Raw genomic sequence first — 19555 nt, 5'->3', positions numbered from 1 at the left:
GGAAAGGGCCAACGTATTTAGCTATATAATGCTTCAGCATTATATTCAGTAAAAAAAATTCAGATAATCCAAGAAATTCAATATAGTATTCTGACTCTATGGCAGAAATTAATATGAGAATCCATCAATTCAATAAGGGTACTTATTAACTCAACTGAATTTGCATAAAAGCCTAAAATAAGTTGGTGCATTAAAATAAAATAATCAAAATTCAGTAATTTTACATTTTAATTAGGCCTAGCTCAAGAGCAATTCTGTTGTGCAACATGAACAATAAAAATCATCTCACATTATTCTATGGCAATGCCCCCTATTGTTCAAACTAAACTTGCACAGTTTCCTAAATTTTGTTCCCTAATAAGCTTTGTAGCATTATGACCAATAAAGGGGCAACTTCCTTTGCAAATAGAGGCAGTTTTTTTTTATTCATTTTTCCTTTTGCAAAGTGTTGCCAGCAGCGGAATTCCCAAACATGATTTTAACATCCTATCAGGATAAAATTCAGTCTTGCAATAACAGCAAAGACACGATGGGGTAGAAAAGTTTCCTAATTAAATCAGTGTTGGCAAACTTTTAAATATATAGGAAGATGAATAAACATTCTAATTATTGCAGTAGTGCAAAAAAAAAAACACACCCCCTTCCCCACACCAAAAAAGCTAAAATGAACATTTAGTTTGTAGCACTATAAAGGTTATGGTTATTCATGGATGTCTTTGAAATTGAGTTTAAATGGTAATAAATTTCTCCTTGTACAGAAATCCAGAAGAAACTGCTCTGAGACAAGTAATATTACAAAAAAATGAATGTTTACTATGTCCATTAGTGCATAGGCACAATATCAAGGGAAATAATCTAGCGATGGTGTAAAGTTCTACACTTTATCAAGTCTGCAATAGTGCTGTAGAATATTAGTTGACATTCTCTTCATGAGCAATATCTGTCATTTGCTATTGGTTAAGTGTACCCTGACGAGTGCTTTATTGTGCTGCAGGCTGCTTTTTTTATAGTTTGGGAGTTTTCATTTTGTTGGATTACAGATTATATTCTCATTAGTATGAACCGTAAAACTGATCTTACATCCATCAATGCTGCGTTGATGTAGTTACTACTCTCGCCGTCTATTGTTATGAGGAAGGGGAGGCATCTGTCTGGAGGTAAGACGTCCATACATCTGTTCTTTTCATGATTTCTGGGTAATAGTGCTATACTGCAGTCTTCCACTCGTAGTGTGGGTGTCACCATATTCAATGTCTGCAAGTACAGAAATATTAACACAACATGTTAAGGATAACTTACAGTCAGTGGTTGGAAACATTTTCAAGGTTCTTATGCAAAAAATCATGTTCAAGAGACAAATGTGCAAGAGACAGGTCTATATTTTGATATATTAGGATGGAAAGCTTTTTTTAGCTTGTACTTGGGGTTCTGCTAATTGTGACAGCTAGTTTTCATACTCCAACACTTAGTTTGCCATGTATGAGCACATCTCACATAGATAATATCAAGTGGGAGGGCTGAGCATACTGTAAACTTAGTACTGCGACCTTTTCTCTAAACCATCAATATCATCATGGTTGAATATTTGTATAGGTGATAACAAATACATGTTACACATGCAAATGAACGGTATTCTTGGCACTGACATTACCCACTATGCACCCCTTTTATTTCCAGAAATGCTTGAATTGACTGCACCTCTTACTTATACTGGGCCATATATTGTCACCATTGGAAGCACTCTGGAATTATGTATGTCAATACCCACCAAAGAATATTTTTGTGTCTTTGATAAATGTATAAACTGGATATATTTTGTGTGTGCTGAATACATTCCTGGTAGTATTTTTTATATTTTTATGTGGGTTCAAAAAATACATCGTCACCTATCAATATCTACTAAATGAACCGACTTACTCTAAATTCCTCTTTTATTTGACTGGAGTTTGTCTGTGGGTCCACTTTATTCATTTCATAATACACGGATCTCACTTGGGATGCTGAAATTGATGTGTCCCCACATAGACAGGCTTCTAATATAGCATCATGGATGAACACATACTGCTCCTGAAATAGGAAATATAGGCACACATTAATGATTCCAATTAGACAGTGGCTCATGTTATTTATAGTGTAAGACGGTGGTTGAACAAAAGCAGCTTCTGGCCTTGCATTACCAAGATCCACTTAATTACAACTAAAGGATTCATCTGCATCAGAGACTGTAAATTTCCTCTGTGTATATGTGGAGTTTTTTTGTGTACACCCATTAGTCTCTCAATACAAACATATCCTACCAGGATAAATCTACTAGATTGGTTCTACTGTGTGCATGGCTAAAGAAAGAGTGTAAGCCTATTTGGAGGCAGAAGCTGAAACTGAACAAAATATCAAATAGTGTAGTTGGCCCTTGACGTGAGTTAAAACTCATATAAAGATGTTTCTTGTATAGCTGTACATATTACACTTTACATATCACACACTCTCCCTCCTGTAATAAATGTAATCAGAGAGCTCTTGGAGTTCTGTAACATTGGAACATAGCTCTAATAAATCAGTGAAGCTGGGTGATCCAGCAAACCTGGAATAGATTTTGTCCAGAATTGAAAACATTTGCTAACAAATAGCTAATGACTTTTAGGACATCCATTCCAAGTTTGCTGGATCACCCAGCTTCACTGATCATGGTGTATCCTCTCAAGCCTTGGAGAGCTTTATTAAATCAAGGCCAAGGCATCTGAAATAGATCATCTGTTTCTGCTATAATGAGGTTGATTTTGTTTTTAAATATATTTAATTAAACTGATGCCTGAACCTGTTCCAGCAGATTTTATTTTCAAACTATCATATTTTAAAGCTTAAAGGATGAATGTGATTAATTAAATGATTTGGGGAAAGAAAAATGAACTACACAGATCATGTGTGTTTTTAATTTAATATCTCCTAATAGAGCACAAATAATGTATATATTATATATATAATAAATATAAATATAAATATATATATATATATATATATATATATATATATATATATATTATATAACATATTATATTAGATTAGATATATTGGAAAGCATTATGGTGAATGTACCCCCCTATTCAGTAAACAATGGTCATGTAGTGCACCTTTTGTAATAATAAATAATAATAAATGGACATTTTTGCTCTTAGTTACCATTATACAAATGACATGTAGGTTGCAGTAAACACCTCCTACTTTTTTATAAATGTGTTTATATTTTAAACACAGTGGAGCCTTGACCTTACAAAAATGATTAGATGTTAAACAATAAAATACAATTTGTTGTAATGCCAAACACCTCCAACATTCTCTTTGCTCCAGTTTTTTATTTTTTTTTACAGTCCAGCCTTCCTATACTGTTAATAAGTACATGGCTGATGTTTGAGCATTGTATGGTTATTCACAAAAAGCAAGTTTTCAGTTTTCTTGTGTAATTACCTCTGTTTGAACCATATTCACTCTACGAGAGCGAAGTTCCCTTACACAGTTGTAAATATCTACAACTCCTTCTCTTTCTGCCATATCCAACATGATGTCTATGACAATAAAGCAGCCTGTTCTGCCAGCTCCAGCACTGAAATAATAACATAAATTCATTATTACTTTAATTGCAAATCAGTTAGACTATCATGAATATGCCTACTTTTCTTGTATTACAAAATAACACTGTTTTATAAAGGAGATGTTCTGTAACCCTCGGCATCTAAAATCATTTTACCTTCATTGTATTACCCATCTAGCAAAGTTTACATATCATACATGATAAGAGTAACGCTTGACATCTGTCAATGCCTTGTTTTCTTTATCGCAGCTTTATTTGTACTGTAAGGAAGAAAACAAAAGACTTCCCAGGCATAAGATGATGATCTCAGGTCTGTATATAGCTGCTAAGAGTCCAGCCTGACAAATGTTGGGGAAGAAAGTGTTGAGAAACATTAAAGAAATCTTGTCTTCTGTCCTCCTATATAAGATAAAGCCGGGACATCAACATGTGCTCTACTCCTTCCTTTTCATATTCCTAACATGAACATGCATGCAACCCACATGTACATCCTTAAAATCAATGAAAAGACAGTTGGCTCACCCTATACATTTTCTAAAATATTCACTAATGGAAAATACACACGGCCAGATAGGACATTTTTTGTTGGGTTATGTACATGAGTTTTCTGTGTGTCTCTTTGCTCTGATTTGGAGCTAATTAGTAATTAGGTTGGTAATGTTTGTATTTGACTGCAACTAAAACCTAAACATTTCAGTAAGAGCAACTTTCCGTGTTCCACAACTTTGATAAATGCATGGGACTGGAACATAGGTTTGCAGACTATAACAGGAGTTGCCAGAAAGTAGGGTTAATACTAACAAAAATGTAGCTGCTATGGACACGGAAATAACAAATGATGTGTAGTTGCCATTTAAAAGTAAATCTTAGTCACATCAGGTTTTCAAAGGTCATAACATATTAATGTTTTTGGGGAAATGCAATTTCCTAACTTCAATGTCTTAAGTTAAATACAGTGGTACCTTGGTATAAGTCCTTAATCCATTCCAGATCCTTGGACTTATACCAAACAATTTTTTCCTATAAGAAATAAAAGGAAAATGATTAATCCATTCCCATAAAAAAATCCAATAGTTATAGGTATATTATTCATTGATGGGGTTATATAAAATAATTTAAACACTGCTTAATACTTAAGTACATAAGTACAAAAGTACTTAGATGAAATAAATGAAAATGTAACCTCACTTTACCTTACTGAGAGGAGTTGAGTGCCTACTAGGATGGTGCTGAGAAGGGAGGAGATTTATGTAATTCACAGAGAGTTATAGCGCGGGTTGTTCACTGAATGGTAGCAACTGGCGTACTGACGCTCAAGGGCAGTCGTGGCTTTGTCTCAAGAGAGGTACATAAGGGTAGCGTGCTGTGTTATGAATCATTGTGACCCATACAAGTTCTAGCATACAAGTCTTCTTCCAAACAACGTCTTATACCAAGCAAAATTTTGCCAATTGTGTCCAAACAGGACCAAGCTGGACTTATGCCATAGCAGACTTATACTGAGGTACCACTGTATTATTTATTTCTATTTCTCTATACCATTTTGCATCCCCTTAATACTACACATAAGGATAACGTAGCTTACCTGCAGTGTACAACCAGTGGGCCAGCATTGGGTGGACTCTTTGCTTTAACTTGCCGTACAAACCCTAGAAGTCCTGTTGCATGGTACGGTACACCATGGTCTGGCCAACCTGTGAAGTGAAACTGGCGAATTTCCCGTATTTCATGTACGCCCCTCTGTTCAGTAGACACAATGAAAAAAAAATTAGAGTTTGGAAAAAAACATCTCTGTAGCAAATATGATATTTAGGTGATTCTAACAACAAACAGTTATTATTTTTGGGAACAGTAACAGGGAGCAGCGATTGGAGTCATTGGCTATGCATTGGATGGGGGGCCTGCTTTAGAAGGAATTTGCTGCTTGTCCAGAATTATTAAATTGTTTATTGGCTCACTGGCCTTTAGGCTGTTGCAGCAGGGCGGTTCAGGTACATGTTCTAATCTGTTGCTATACATAGAGGAGAATGTATTTACTAATTATTTTATATACTGGTATATATACTTTATACTATATATATACTTTATACTAATCATATTAAATAGATTGTATATACTGTTATTTCCATACGGAATAGAAAAAAAAGACCTTTCAACCTTATTCATCGGATTTGTTTTTAATAGTCTGTCTTATGCTAGAAAATTGACTCTAGCAATTTGAGCCTCCAGAGTGATTGCTGGACCTACATCAGCAGAAAAGTATTGCTATTTGTAGGATTCTTATTAGTGTTTTTATGTTTAGTGGGTATGATTTCTGAGCCAATAAGCTCAATAAAGACAGTAATATCTTCATCTTCTACTTATATTAAATACATTCATATTACAGATTTACACTGAATGCATACCTTGCCTGACCGGTCCAATGCATGCTTTGAGTTTGGGAATTACTTTTGGATTCATCAAGCATAATTATCAATAAAATTTGTCAGCTCTGTTTTCTGTTTTCAAACCTAAAATGTATTTCTAGTGCCTTAATTGTAACCAGAGGCCATACCAATAATTTATCACCTTATATGACCTACATTGTGCCTTCAAATTCTTAACCACAATGCATACAGGCTCCTGTGTATACATTAAAGGTGGCATTTCAGCTAGCATGAGAACTAAATGGTAATGTGCTTGTCAAAATGATGTAAATGTGCCAACATTTCCTTAAATACATAAAGCATGCAAGTAAGTATATGGATTTACATGTTAATACCTTTTCACCTAATACAGCTTTCATAGATGTCTACCACTGAACAGAAGAAGAATGGGCATTGCACTTTCCTCTCTGAACAAAAATGCAGATCAGTTTTTCTTGACGTGTATGCTCAGCCATACACTTAGAATCAACATTGATTTTTACTGCTATCCAGAGCTCCATTAGTGAGATTTTCTCTCATTTACTGTCACGTTGACGGCTGTTTCACCAGACAGGATGTGATGGATAATTTGTAACAGAGATTTTTCCTAACTTATGTCTGGTCATTGGGAAAGCAAATGGAGATCCCTATAACAGAGGCCCACAGAACACTTAAAAAAACAGAATGTTCTACGCCTTACTGACTTTATTTAAAACTTAAACTTAAAAAAAAGGCTAAGTCAGATGTCTTGCACATTTAAAAAACATGTATTATGGTTGTAATTAAACCTAAACTTTACTTTGACTTGTTATTCAGCACATGTGGTCTCCAACACTATCATTATAATATGGTATTGTTTAATGACAATAAAATATTTTCATATTCTGTAGGTTCTAACATGTTAAATTTTTGAGAGAGATAAATCACCCGGAAAAGAAATAAAACTATGTTCCATCTAAAAACAGAAACATATTTTAGATATAAACTAAATTCACCCCAGTTCTAGTAATTTCTTACACTCTGCCAGAGAGATAATATTCTAGCAACGATCATAAATCTCAATAAATAAGACATTTTAATACAGTGCTACCATTTCTAATGGGATTGAATGGAACTCCATCTGTTCAGCAGATGAATCGAGTCTACATGAGATTTAATAAGAAGCATCTCCAACTGGAGGTCTTCACACTTTTCTCATCAACGCAGACATATGCTATTCAGTGCAATTTGCAAACTTCACAAAGCTTGGATAGTGCTTTGAATTTAAGCTCATGCTGAATGCACACTAACATGAAAATAAAAAAAATAAAAAATAAAGAGGTAAGAGTACGGGAGTGCTGGGTGGTCTGAAATACTGACTTTTTCCATTGTAAAGTTAAACTCCAGGCAGATATAAAAGATACAAATAATGCAGTTTTGTATTTTATGGTACATCAATACAATTGTTTTTTTTTTAATTACTGTAAATTCCCACAAAGAATCCAGAGAAGAGCAACCTGTGATAGAACATTGTAAATAACTCTAAGTAGGGTTGCATGTCTAAACACCTCTGTCTTCCAGTGGTGCAGCCTTCTGCCAAAGTCTTCAGCATTTGACACTTCGAGAAGTGTCTAATGTCTGTAAGCTGCATACTCTGGTTGCCTCTACCTCCTATTATATCACTCTGGAGCCCTGCAGAAAGAGACCAAAGTAGGTTTATTTTCAGACTGGCAATAAGGTTGTGGTTCCTCATGCCAGCTAACCTCTACATGCAGCACGGCAGCCCCATAGAGAATAATGGCGGGAGGCCGTGTGTGGTTTAGTACTGCTCCTTGCTGCCCGCTGTCAAACCTGCAGCAGCACTAGTTATAAAATATACAGTGCTTTAACAAAGCAACAGACCTGATGCTAACCACTGGAAGCCACCTAGGAATGCCTAATCTCAGTACAGGTTTGATCCTGCCCTAAGAGGTAGAAGACACAGATATTCTACACAACGAGAAGTGTTGAAAGCTGAAGACTTTGCTGCAATGCTGGGAGACATAAATGTTCAGACTTGCAGGTAGATAATTACAGTATTCCATTACTAAGGGGCTAGTTTTTGTAATTTTTAGGGAAGTGACACAGTCATTTTAATGGAAGCAGTTTAAGGACAGAGAGAGGAATTAGTAAAAAAAAGACTCAGCCCGTTGTGCTGCAGTGCTCATGTAATAACCGGGATATGCTTATAGGAGGAGATAACACTGATGGTAGGGAAATACGCTCATCAGCCTGACGCTTCTCATTTTATTCTAACAGACTTGGAAGAATGCAACAAAGAAAGTCATGTCAGACAGAACTGTGTGATGAGGTTTGTATATCTCAGAACTGGATGAACAGAACTACAATTTTTTTAGCAGGTAATGTATGTATTTATTTTGTGTATGCTGCTGTTTGCTTGCAGTTCAGCTTTAACTTTAGATTGAAACAATTTATAGAAATGGTGGCTTTGTAAATCAAATCATGAGAAGTGAAAAATCTAGATAATGGTCATGGCAAACGAAAAAAAGATTCATCCAACTAAAAAAAAAGCATTTGGTATTAAGAAAAATGTTGATGATGCTTTTACAATCAGAAAACTATTTATTTATCAAAAAAGACTTTTTCTGCTTTAAAATACTTTTGCCAATCACAAAAGAAGCTGCTCAAAAACGCCAATGTTCATGTAAGAGTGATGTCGACAAGCACGTTAAAAATAGCCTGTTCAGGTATTTGTGGATCATTTCTATATAAATATCAGGCCCTATAGTGAAAAAAAGCAGCAAGGAGCTATGAAAAATGTTTAGTCTGTGGACCTTGAAGATAATTATTTATTGTGGCAGGTTCTAGAGTATTAAATTGTAGCATTAAAGGAAAACTCTAGGGAATATTACTAAAAAAGCAGAAAGGGAATAAAGTGCAAAGTGAGTACCTCCTTGCTACCCTTTCATAGGTAAAAGACTTCAGGAGCACAGTGCTGTCTACAACTGACTCCCAGAGGGTCTGCTCTGGGTAACTACATTGTTGCAACAAATATGTATTTTTTTAGGCAATGGTGTCACACAGGGTTCCCTGACTGCCCACCAGGAAATATTTGTGGGAATGTCAGATTCCCTGTTTTAGAAATAGAGCACTTTGTGTTTCCCTCTCTCCTAAAAATTCATAACTAAAGTGACTCTTTTGTTGTTTATCTGTTAATCACTCGTTAGGAAGACACATGTAATTAATCATATGAGTATGACTTTAAATGTTGGCTTTTAAATAGCTTTAGTTATTGGAAGGATATAAAGGTTCAAATAAAGATATTTCCACAATAGAGCCCATAAGAGATTTAAACAGGCAGAATACAATTTACCTTTCTAACATTTCTACAAAACAGTTTTTGACAGTGTTTGTCTATAACAATTCTTTCCCTACACCTCCTACAAGAATAATTCCAGTACACAATTTAACAAAAACACTTACTTTTTCCACTGCAAATGTTCTTATTACATATTCAGCGAGTAGCTCTGTTTCAATTAACGTCACTTTAATGTCTTTATATATCTCTGTGTCATCTGGCCAGTATTTACAACACTTCACCTAGAAGAACATGGGGAAAAAATGGAAAATGAATGGTAATTTCTTTTAAACTACCCAATTTGCAAAGCTTTAATGAAAAGTGACCCTGTCAATCCTATGTTAAGAGCAAGTTCATTGATTTTCAAGGAGAGCACTCAACATAAGTAACAAGTTTGTACAGTGTCCTTATAATCAAATTTTCCTAATTAAACTGTTACAAATCTTAAGTCGGAGATAACCTGGTAGTCACTGATTCATCGTATTCTTTGTGGAAAAACACTTGGCTGTAGATGATATGGATCATTCCAAACACCCCATGATATTTAGAGATTTTTTTATATTGAAAGAAAAAAAACGTGGACTAAAAAACAACCAAAAATAGGCAATCATTAAAAAGTGAAAGGAAGCAAATACAAGAATTTGAGGGATTACAGACACAAGAAACAATCTTATTTTTAAAGCATTTTTAGTATTCAGCTAAACCTCGTTAATAATGCAAATTTGTAGAGAAATGCTATATAAATATTCAGTATGGCTGCCTGTTTATTAACACGTATATTTTAGTTTTTGTGTGCTTGATGTATTGAAACTGTTCACATAAATATGTTCAAAGAAAAAACAGGAAGCAGCTGCAGGAGAATCAGGGACACAAAAGAGTCAGAACAGAGATGTCTGGAGATTGCGGCTGCCAACTGTTGACTTCCAAGTTTTGTTAAATCTAAACTGCAGATTGGAAGGATGAATATCTTTAGTTCTACTCAAGTATTAAGATATTCATATTCTTCTTTATATGTATGGAAATAAGGAAAGGAACAAAACTCTTCTGAAATTTCCTACCTTACCAGTTGATATAAATTAATACATCTATCAAACTTTCAACATGCAAACACGCAAAATAAAATGATTAGGATTTATGTACAAAAGGATAATTACTGTCTAAGGGTTAGTTATATGGGCACATTTCAACTATTCCACTGTGTGACTCCAATTCAAATTCCTAAATCCTGTCGAGTTAGCATACAATGTATATTAGAGTCTTGTGACATAGATTATTATTGTTACTGTTCCTAAAATATGGTACATCCACAGTTTCCAGATTTCCTCTTCTGAAATTACAGAACCTGGAATGGATTTATTAACAGTCATTTGCTATTTTTTAGCAAATGTTTTCAGTCCTGGATTAGATCTATTCCAGATTTGCTGGATCACCCAGCTTCACTAATGAAAGTATATCTTCTTCAGCCTTGGAAAACTTTAATATTTCAGGCCCAGTGGTAAATCCAGTATTTGCTAAATAATGAAGTATATTAACAAACACGTAAAAACAAGTTTATAAAGAGACCTATAACAAGATGTCTAATAAAACTGACCTAGAGGCATTTAGATTTCCCTTTAAAACTATTTTGCATCTTTTGCATTGGATTTATTTATTATGATAATGTCATCCCTTAGCACATATATTGACTTAAAATCCTCTGTGAATCACTGGGCTACCACTGTGATTACAGATGGTAATTTCTTCTCAAATTTGTTTTCTTGATAAATTAGGAGATAATTTAAAATGCATGCATACTAAAGAATAGTCTTGAATATGCCAACCCAGTAACTGCTGCTGAGAAAAGTATACTGACGTAGATGACAGTCTACTCCAGCCTTCACTGATAAATTCTATCTACCAATGTCACAGTTTTTCTATTTTTCTACAGCTTGAGAAAAATCTTAAAATGGTTGCTCTTTAGGTGCTCACGTCTCTGTAATATTTCATACTTTCATTAAAGTAGGTTATGGATGAAAGTTTCCTGTCAACAAATCTAGGTTAAAGCTGTAACAACAACAGCAGCCCGTTTCATCAAAGCAAAAACAAAATGCTTGAGATGTCCATCATGAGAAGGCATCTGTGTACTCAGCACAGTGACGCATACCGTTTCCCTTTGGATCCCCAGAGAAGAAAAATTGCAGCCTAACTAATGATAAAGTTAGGATTAGGATGGAAGTAGCCTGTCGCTGATTTACATTTTCATATACTAGTTCTGGCTTAGTAAACCAAAGCTACGAAGTCGTTGCATTGGAGCAAGTAAGTGAAACAAGTTGAAGAGTGGCACGTATGGTTGTCACACCTCCTGTTCCAACAAAACAAAAAATAGCAAAAAATATGTTTAATATGTTGTGGTTGACTAATGATGTCAAAAATAGAAATACAAATGTAAGTTTTCATTCTTGGACCCTGCTTGAATACTTCTAAAATAGACAGGCAGATGTAAGTGCATATGTTGATAAAAGGTTATTTTAAAAGAAATAAACAGTTTACAGATTGCTTGTATATGTTATTGCTGGCCTAAAGTCTGTTACAGTAAAAGAGCTTGGTTTAAATTAAAATGTTTATCAATGTGAAATGAATCATAAAGGATGCAGAATCAACACCTACACCAGTTTATGTTTTCATGGCCCTGTGATAAGGTTAATATGGGACATTTTTCAAACTAATGCAAAGTTGAAAATTGTACACTTTCATATGTTTGTATTATTTTTAGTATTTTAAAATCGGATTTCTTATTGCCACAATATCATAAAATTGTTATATGTAAACCACTGCATTTTATGAGCATCATTTAAGTCACAAAATTTGTTTTTGATTTCTGTCGTAGGTGTAGGGACTGTACCTCTTTTAGGACTAAATCCCTCTATACTTCTTCCTTTTTTAGTTTTACTCCTATGTATGGACATTTATACAAAATGTACTATTTAACTAACAAAAGTATTATAGTACACCAAAACTTTCATCCAAACCCTATATTATTGCATCTATTATATATTGGTGATAAACGTATGGGTTTAAACAGTTGTTTTTGGCATATACTCCCTCAAATAGGGGCATGTCAAGTGTGTGACTGGCATGTTTTGTGTTAGAAGGTGTCCCTTTTCTCTGCTAAAAAGAAATATGGGGTATATTATTTTGTTCATGTAAAACCTGCATCATTCAAATAATTTACAACTGTTAACACACACATGACAGGGGTTTTAATCATTTCCTACTCCTTCCAAAACCTTTAGGCTTTCGGAATTAGGAATCTTGGATATACTTTACATAGAATCCACTATACATTTTTAGCACAGTCCAAGAAGTTTCTTGAAAAGCCTACTACCTATTACTGCTTATAATTCCTTGTTATCGTAACCAATAGCATGGTACAACACAGTGATTTGATATGGTGATATCACAATACAGTTCCATTATTTTGTAATTGCGAAGAGCCTACACAGTCATTACTTGTTATGATCTGCTAAGCAAAAAGCTGCTGTGAACATTTATATGTCATAGTTCTTGATGAGCAACATTTTCCTAATCTCACACTGCCTTGTTCTCTGAAGCCACAACTCCTGGTTTCTATTTTACTCCCAAAAAATACAGTTACTCTATGCTTTTGTAGGGAGTAAAACAGTTTCACCATTGGTATAAAAAGTTTTTAGCTTTTTGGTGTCTTGAATTTTAAGAATCTCAGAAGTAAAACCTTGGTTTACCTAAATGATGGACCCCAACAACAAAAATTGGCCAAGCATTGTGCAGTTTTCAATAAATACATGACAAGCTACAGGTGTAATATATCACTTTTGTGAGATATATTCCTCTCAACATTTAATCATGTAATATATTTGTAAAATCTGTAGACACAGTTTGACACTGCATGTATGGCTAGACTAATCCAAGAAAGAAAAAATACTTAGCCAGCTTGCTAAAAAGTTCTGTGTGTTAAAAAATGGCATTTGGCAGGAGAACTGCTCAAGTAAAACAAGGTCTCTCATATAAGCCCAGTGATCATTTCAAAAACGAATATCTGATCTTTTGCCATAATCGGCCCCTGTATGGTCATCTTCAGGTAATATACTGGAATTTATCTCTCATCTCCACCCAAAGGATAGTATTAACCTTTAACGGAATGGTCCAGGGCAGACACTTGCTATTTTTTCTCTGTCTACTCTTGTCACTAGTCAAGCAATTTTCTCATAATATGAAGTGAATGGGTAGAAAATGATAGAAATGTGTAAAAAGAATCCCATCTGTGTTGATTTTTCTCTCTCCAATTTGTTACAGAAGATAGAGCACAACACAAAAGGGAGAATAAGAACCAGGAGCTGACTTAAGAAAAAGAATAGGGTAAATAAATGGCAAGCCAAAGATCAATACCGCTTTCAGCTTTTCATTCATAAGATTTAACTAATGTGTTTACTCTTCAATATAGAACTCTAGTATGAATGAAATCATTTTATCCCCTTCTTATCAGTGCAGTGCAGGACAAACTAATAATATTTGTAAATGCCTGTGGAGCTTCATTTAAGTTTTTTCTTTTTAAATAAACATTCACAGCCTATTGAGTTGTTTGGAAATCATTAGCTTAAATTACCAGCTCAAAAGTCTCTGATGGGAGCTAGAGAGGATGCCCTGCATGGTTTCTGGCGGATGAATTCACATTACAAGACAAAGGACATTTGCATTTTATAATAATGTATAAAATTATATATTAATGAAACAAAACCTACAGTAATAAAACGGATTCCAAGGAACTGAGGGGTGTCAAGTCAGATCTTCAAAGGCACCTAGCTAAATGCCAGGTGTGGTAATGTGTGTAGGTGCCAGTGGTACGACAAAGGTCCCTTGCTGGATTTGTCAGGAACAGTAAGCAATGCGTAGCTTGTCAAGGAAGTTTCAGATAATGACAAGCAATGACAGTTATACCGGCCCCTGATGGGGAAAATTCTACCACAGGTGGCAGCTGCAAAGAGGCCTTATGACCAACCCTGTGTAAAACTAAGCTGTTCTGTGAAGATATGAGGAGTGACAAAAATGACTTGGACTGCCCTTGTCAGTCTTTGCAAATGTAAGTGCGTCTTATCATTAACCCACTCACTACCACTATGTTGGGATGTTTTCTAAGAATGCTACCGAAAGACGATCTGTAAAAAGGATATTAAACAGCGGCTGCTGGGCGCTGAAAAGAAAATGAAGCTCAAAAATCAATTTAAATCATTAGGCAGATTTAAAGACTGATAGCTTTGGTATGAGATGTGAAGCAGCCCTCAATGCAATTATCAGGAGACATATCTGTTTTCATTTCAATGCTATTACATTGTACTGCAGCAAAATACTTTCACTTTTTTCGACAGCCTTAGGACACATAGGTGTAATCAGAAAATTAAAGTGTTTTCTTTGTGTACGGAAAACTGTGCCTAAGAGCAGAGCTTGCAAAAAGAAAAAAAAATCTAAAAAAGAAACTTGACTGATTTTTATTAGAAAGTTCATCTTTCTAGTTCAAATAAGAGATGGCAGAAAAGAAAAACTTTGGGGGATAAAAGTATAAGTCCCAAGCCTCCAGCATGTAATTATCTGGGGTTCTAAGCTCTTATTGTACTAACCACAAAGGCCATGGCTTGTAATAAATCATGTCTTCAACGGTAGGAACACATGTTACTTTTGCCTATAGCATATTCTTCCTTTTGTTTTCCCAGAATAGTATGAACCTGATTGCTATTTGTTCATATATATATATATATATATATATATATATATATATATATATATATAGAGAGAGAGAGAGAGAGAGAGGAGAGAGAGAGATAATAGAAGTTTTCTATGAGCAATTCCATTCCCCTCTAGCTCACTTGCTTTATATTGCTTGAATGATCTATTCATTAGCATGAGGGACAGCTAGTGAATTTAGTATGGATTTTGTAAAGTAATATGTTGGCGCTTTATAAATACTGGATAATAATAATATATAATAATAATATTAATCCCATAACTGGAGATTTGTTTTATTCTCACAATTCCATTTTCTTAACTGGATAAACAAGGGATGGACAAAATATCTGAAACATATGTTAAAGTAGAATTATGACTTAACTTCCCCCGAACTTACAGGCTTTCTGTACTTGACTGAAACTCCATGTGAAGTAATCTGACCAGTAAGGAAAAAGGAGGAGTCCTTTGATTAATTCAGTTTAGTGTGAACTGAACTATCAAGGTCTCAAAAGGTAATGTAAAACGTTATGCAGAGATTGCAAAAGATAGAAATTAAAAAGTAGGCAGAGAAAAGGGGTTTTGGCTGAATATCAACAAATTGTATTTACAAATTAGGAGTGATATAAATCCTCATTACAGGTTTAGTTATATAAAAATGATTTGCGTGCCCATTAAGAATGACAAAGGATCAGGATGATAAATCTATACAGGATAACGCTGACCGTCAACTGTTAGAGTCAAAAAGAGAAGAGTGTGTAACGTCTTGTAACACCGAGGCGTTTCGCCTTACGGCTTCTTCAGGGGTTCACGGTCTTCTGTTTTGTTTTTAACGGTTTACGGTCAGCTTTGTTATGTATAGATTTATCATCCTGATCCCTATGTCATTCTAAATGGACACAGGAATCGTCTGTATATAACTAAACCTCTAATGATGATTTATATCACTCCAAAGTTGTAAATACACTTATTATTATTATTAAACAGGATTTATATAGCGCCAACATATTACGCAGCGCTGTACATTAAATACACTTTGTTGATACTCAACCAGAACCCCTTTCTTTTGCCTACTTTTTTATTCTATTCCTGCATATTGCTTATATTTAAGGGGTGGCAAAATTACAAACAACCTATAAGAGAGTAGTATGTGACTTTTATCATAATGTAAAATGTTAAATTATGGCTTACCCTGCCCACTTCCACCAGGTTGGTAACCATGACAATGCTGGCTGTGTTTTCATCCCACACCATTCTCCAGAAATCATATGCAGTCTCTTGCATTGGTCCTTTGCAGATAAACAAAAAATATAGAATTAATACAACAACAAAATGTTTCAAATACTAAGAAAAACACTTAAATAGCATCTAAACTACTGCAAAACAGTATGTTTGCCCAAATTGTATGTAACCACTTTACTAACATACAGTAAAACTATGCTTGCCCATGCTCGTCAAGTTCACGTTATTGCTGTACTCCACAGCTGCAAATATTCACCTTTCCTTAGGTACAATATACAGTACTAAATTGGTATAATTATGCAAAGATTAAAGATATACATTTGAAGGATTGAATTTCCACTGCATTAGTGCTGATGCTGTCCATAAATAAAACAAAGAGACCCTTCCCTACATTTTCACACTCATAAAACCATCTAGAAAGTGGCTGTTAAGGGCAACCCCTCCTATTCTACTTGGAAAGGTATTATATAGCCCTTGCTAGTCCTACACAAATTGAAAAAGGTGTTCCTGATACCTACCCACGCGGAATATTCCTATTTTGATCATTACATAGCGACTAAATTTTGCTGCCATATGCTAGTAACAGATACAGTAAAACAAACTTTTCTTTTACAATGTCCCCAATGACTTCAAGTCTCTATGGCTAATAATGTTGATGAGTGCCGAGCTTGAGAAGTTTGCAGATTCACTTGAACCTTGTCAATCAACATAAATGGCAAGGAGTTGCATTACTGGGATGGGTGTTTGGGAATGTGGTAAAGCTCTGGCTGTAGTTGAAATGTAATCTATGCATCCTGAGCTGTCTGGGTTCACAGGATTCAGTGTGGGTAGGTGTCTTTTTTGAAATTTCTATGTTAGTTTTAGATGTTAACTTAAGTGATAGTCTAAGCCTGTACCAGCTCCAGAGGCAAATGTCTCTTCTCATATGTGGTTCTGTTCAGATGCTTCATCTTCCTTTCACATTGACAATTTTCAATTACAGTCTGGCATTTAAATAAATGATTATAGCACCACTTGTCTTTGGCATAAATTAAAATACAATAAAGCCTGCAGGGCAAAGTGGGATTTACAGTTATCGCTACATCCACATTTTAATACTATGCCAAATTATGAAATGTAGAGAACAGAATATTTAAGCGTATTGTATTTATATAATGATTTTATTATCGTACATACATTGATGTTTATTCAAAGCATTCTTTCCAGTATAATCAAATTCAATCACATAAACACTGTAAACTTTCTGTATATCGCTCGAATTCTCATGACAAGAGATCGAAAATATCAATTGATGCAATTATAGCATCTATTTACTGTACATAATAGCTCTAGCTTCTGAATTAATTACTATAATTACTATATACCAAGCCATGTAGTATTAAATTGCAAGGTAACTGCATTTAGGATCAGCTTTCTTCTACAGTGCTCAATATGTCAATATTTGTGTAGGAAGTAAGTAACTAACTTGCATCCTTCACTATAAGCTTAGCAGTGAAGATATATTTAGAGCTGTAGCCAAATATTTCTATATTAATGGACCCCAAAAATTCATCCACAGCATTCAGACATCTGGAGGTACTTGATTTTGCTAGTAAATTACAAAGATTAATGACACTACACAATTGCTTTTTTAAATACTGGAATTTGGCAATAGGGCAAACTCTTACCCCAAAAGCTTGACCAAAGCATTGCCAAAGTGACAATAATGATGGCAGATCAACTTTTCTTGATGATTTTTTTAGCACTTGCCGTACCAACATGGTCAGGGTTGTACAATTTTTAATAATTTCCCACGATCATTGGTTCAGCCTTTTAAATTTATGTTGATGTTTTTCAAGTGGGAATTTGACATTGTTATGTTGTTATTACTTTGTCATGCTACCTTGATAAGGTGACCCTACATAGTAACTGTTATGATTGTTTATTAAAACAATCCTACTATTTAAGGATTGTGGGTTTTGGTTAAAAAAAAAACTTAACTGGTGGTTCTGTGCATTATATACCTAGAAAAACGAACATCTAGAAAGAGAACATCTGGAAATGGAACATCCATAAAGTGTTACTCCCCCAACATACACACAGCCCCTACCTAACATACACACAGTCCTCCACCTATAACATCACAACCCCTTTCCTATTCTGGGATTTTTTCAATTACTCTTCGTACTCCCTTATTTCCACACATAACTTGGTGTGTAGTTGGCAGGTGTGGAAGGCAAATACTAGAATGTCATTTAAAGTGGAACTAAAGTTAAAAAAAAAACATTATGAGCAATAACACAAATTTACCTGCCTGATGGCCAACTTTTTTTTAATGTACCTTAAGCTGTGTATGTGCAGCTAAGTATTTGATCCATGCATCGTTGGCAGCCAGGAATATGGCGAAAAATCCGAAACCCAGAAGAGGGCTGGGTAATGATGCCAGTGACAGAGAAAGATAAGCGGAGTTTAGTTTAAGCCCGTCCCTTCTAAAATAAAGAATCCGCCTGCTTACAAGTTTTTATATTTTAACCTTAGTTCCCCTTCAGGCCTCTTCTTGGGCTGCTCACATCATATCCAAGATAGCTGTGCCCAACAGCAGTTTCAGGGTTTTTAAATGTCTACACAAAGCTACAGGTACATAACATTCAGATAATACACTACAGGCACATATACTGATATGGGAAGATTCTTGTTAAAAGAATGGTCTGACATCATAAGTTTGGTTTAACACTTAACATCAAAGAATAAAGGTATTTATGTCCTTCTTCACACCCAATTGCATTTTCCTTGAGGCACTGTTTGAAGTAACTGCCTGAAGTGTCCATATACCAGGGCATCCAGTGAAAATTCTCTCCAGAAGGGGTTACTGGAAATGTGAAAAAAGTACACTAACACAAATTGAGGATATTTTACTTTGACAAAATTGAAAATGCTTCCTAGATAGTATTACTTGTTCAAAGAACAATTTCAGTTTTTGCCTGAAGTTGAAAATAGAATACATGCATAAAACAGCTCAGATTAATTTAATAACCATGAAATTATATGCATCTCTGACTTAGGCAAGTGCAGGCAATTGTCTATAATTTTCCATTTTAAGCTTTCAGTTTATTTGACATACACATATCTTTGCATAAAAATGTCTGACCCACAATTGCTTCTCAATGACACTTACTTATTCAAACACATTAAAAAAAACAGATAGGTGTTCAGTAATGCGCTCTTACACATTGAAACTTAGATCCTATTGCTATAATTTTTAAAATATTGAGT

At 34.7% G+C, this 19555-nt stretch overlaps 1 protein-coding gene across 10 annotated transcripts in view; it reads right to left on the bottom strand.

Annotated features, from left to right (window-relative positions):
• Window positions 1-19555, bottom strand: part of PTPRM (protein tyrosine phosphatase receptor type M) — a 416833-nt gene that overhangs the window by 18545 nt on the left and 378733 nt on the right. For all 10 annotated transcript variants that reach the window (XM_072411414.1, XM_072411419.1, XM_072411415.1 and 7 more), the window contains 6 exons: window positions 16253-16350; window positions 9454-9570; window positions 5172-5326; window positions 3463-3598; window positions 1918-2067; window positions 1081-1254 (listed from right to left, as the gene is read on the bottom strand). In XM_072411414.1, the coding sequence (XP_072267515.1) occupies window positions 1081-1254; window positions 1918-2067; window positions 3463-3598; window positions 5172-5326; window positions 9454-9570; window positions 16253-16350 (830 nt within the window). The remainder of the gene's footprint in view (window positions 1-1080; window positions 1255-1917; window positions 2068-3462; window positions 3599-5171; window positions 5327-9453; window positions 9571-16252; window positions 16351-19555) is intronic.

This window comes from Pyxicephalus adspersus, chromosome 5, assembly GCF_032062135.1.
Source record: "Pyxicephalus adspersus chromosome 5, UCB_Pads_2.0, whole genome shotgun sequence".
In the NCBI taxonomy this organism is placed as follows: domain Eukaryota; kingdom Metazoa; phylum Chordata; class Amphibia; order Anura; family Pyxicephalidae; genus Pyxicephalus; species Pyxicephalus adspersus.
Note: the sequence above shows the minus strand (reverse complement) of the source record. Positions and strands in the feature narration are given on the sequence as shown.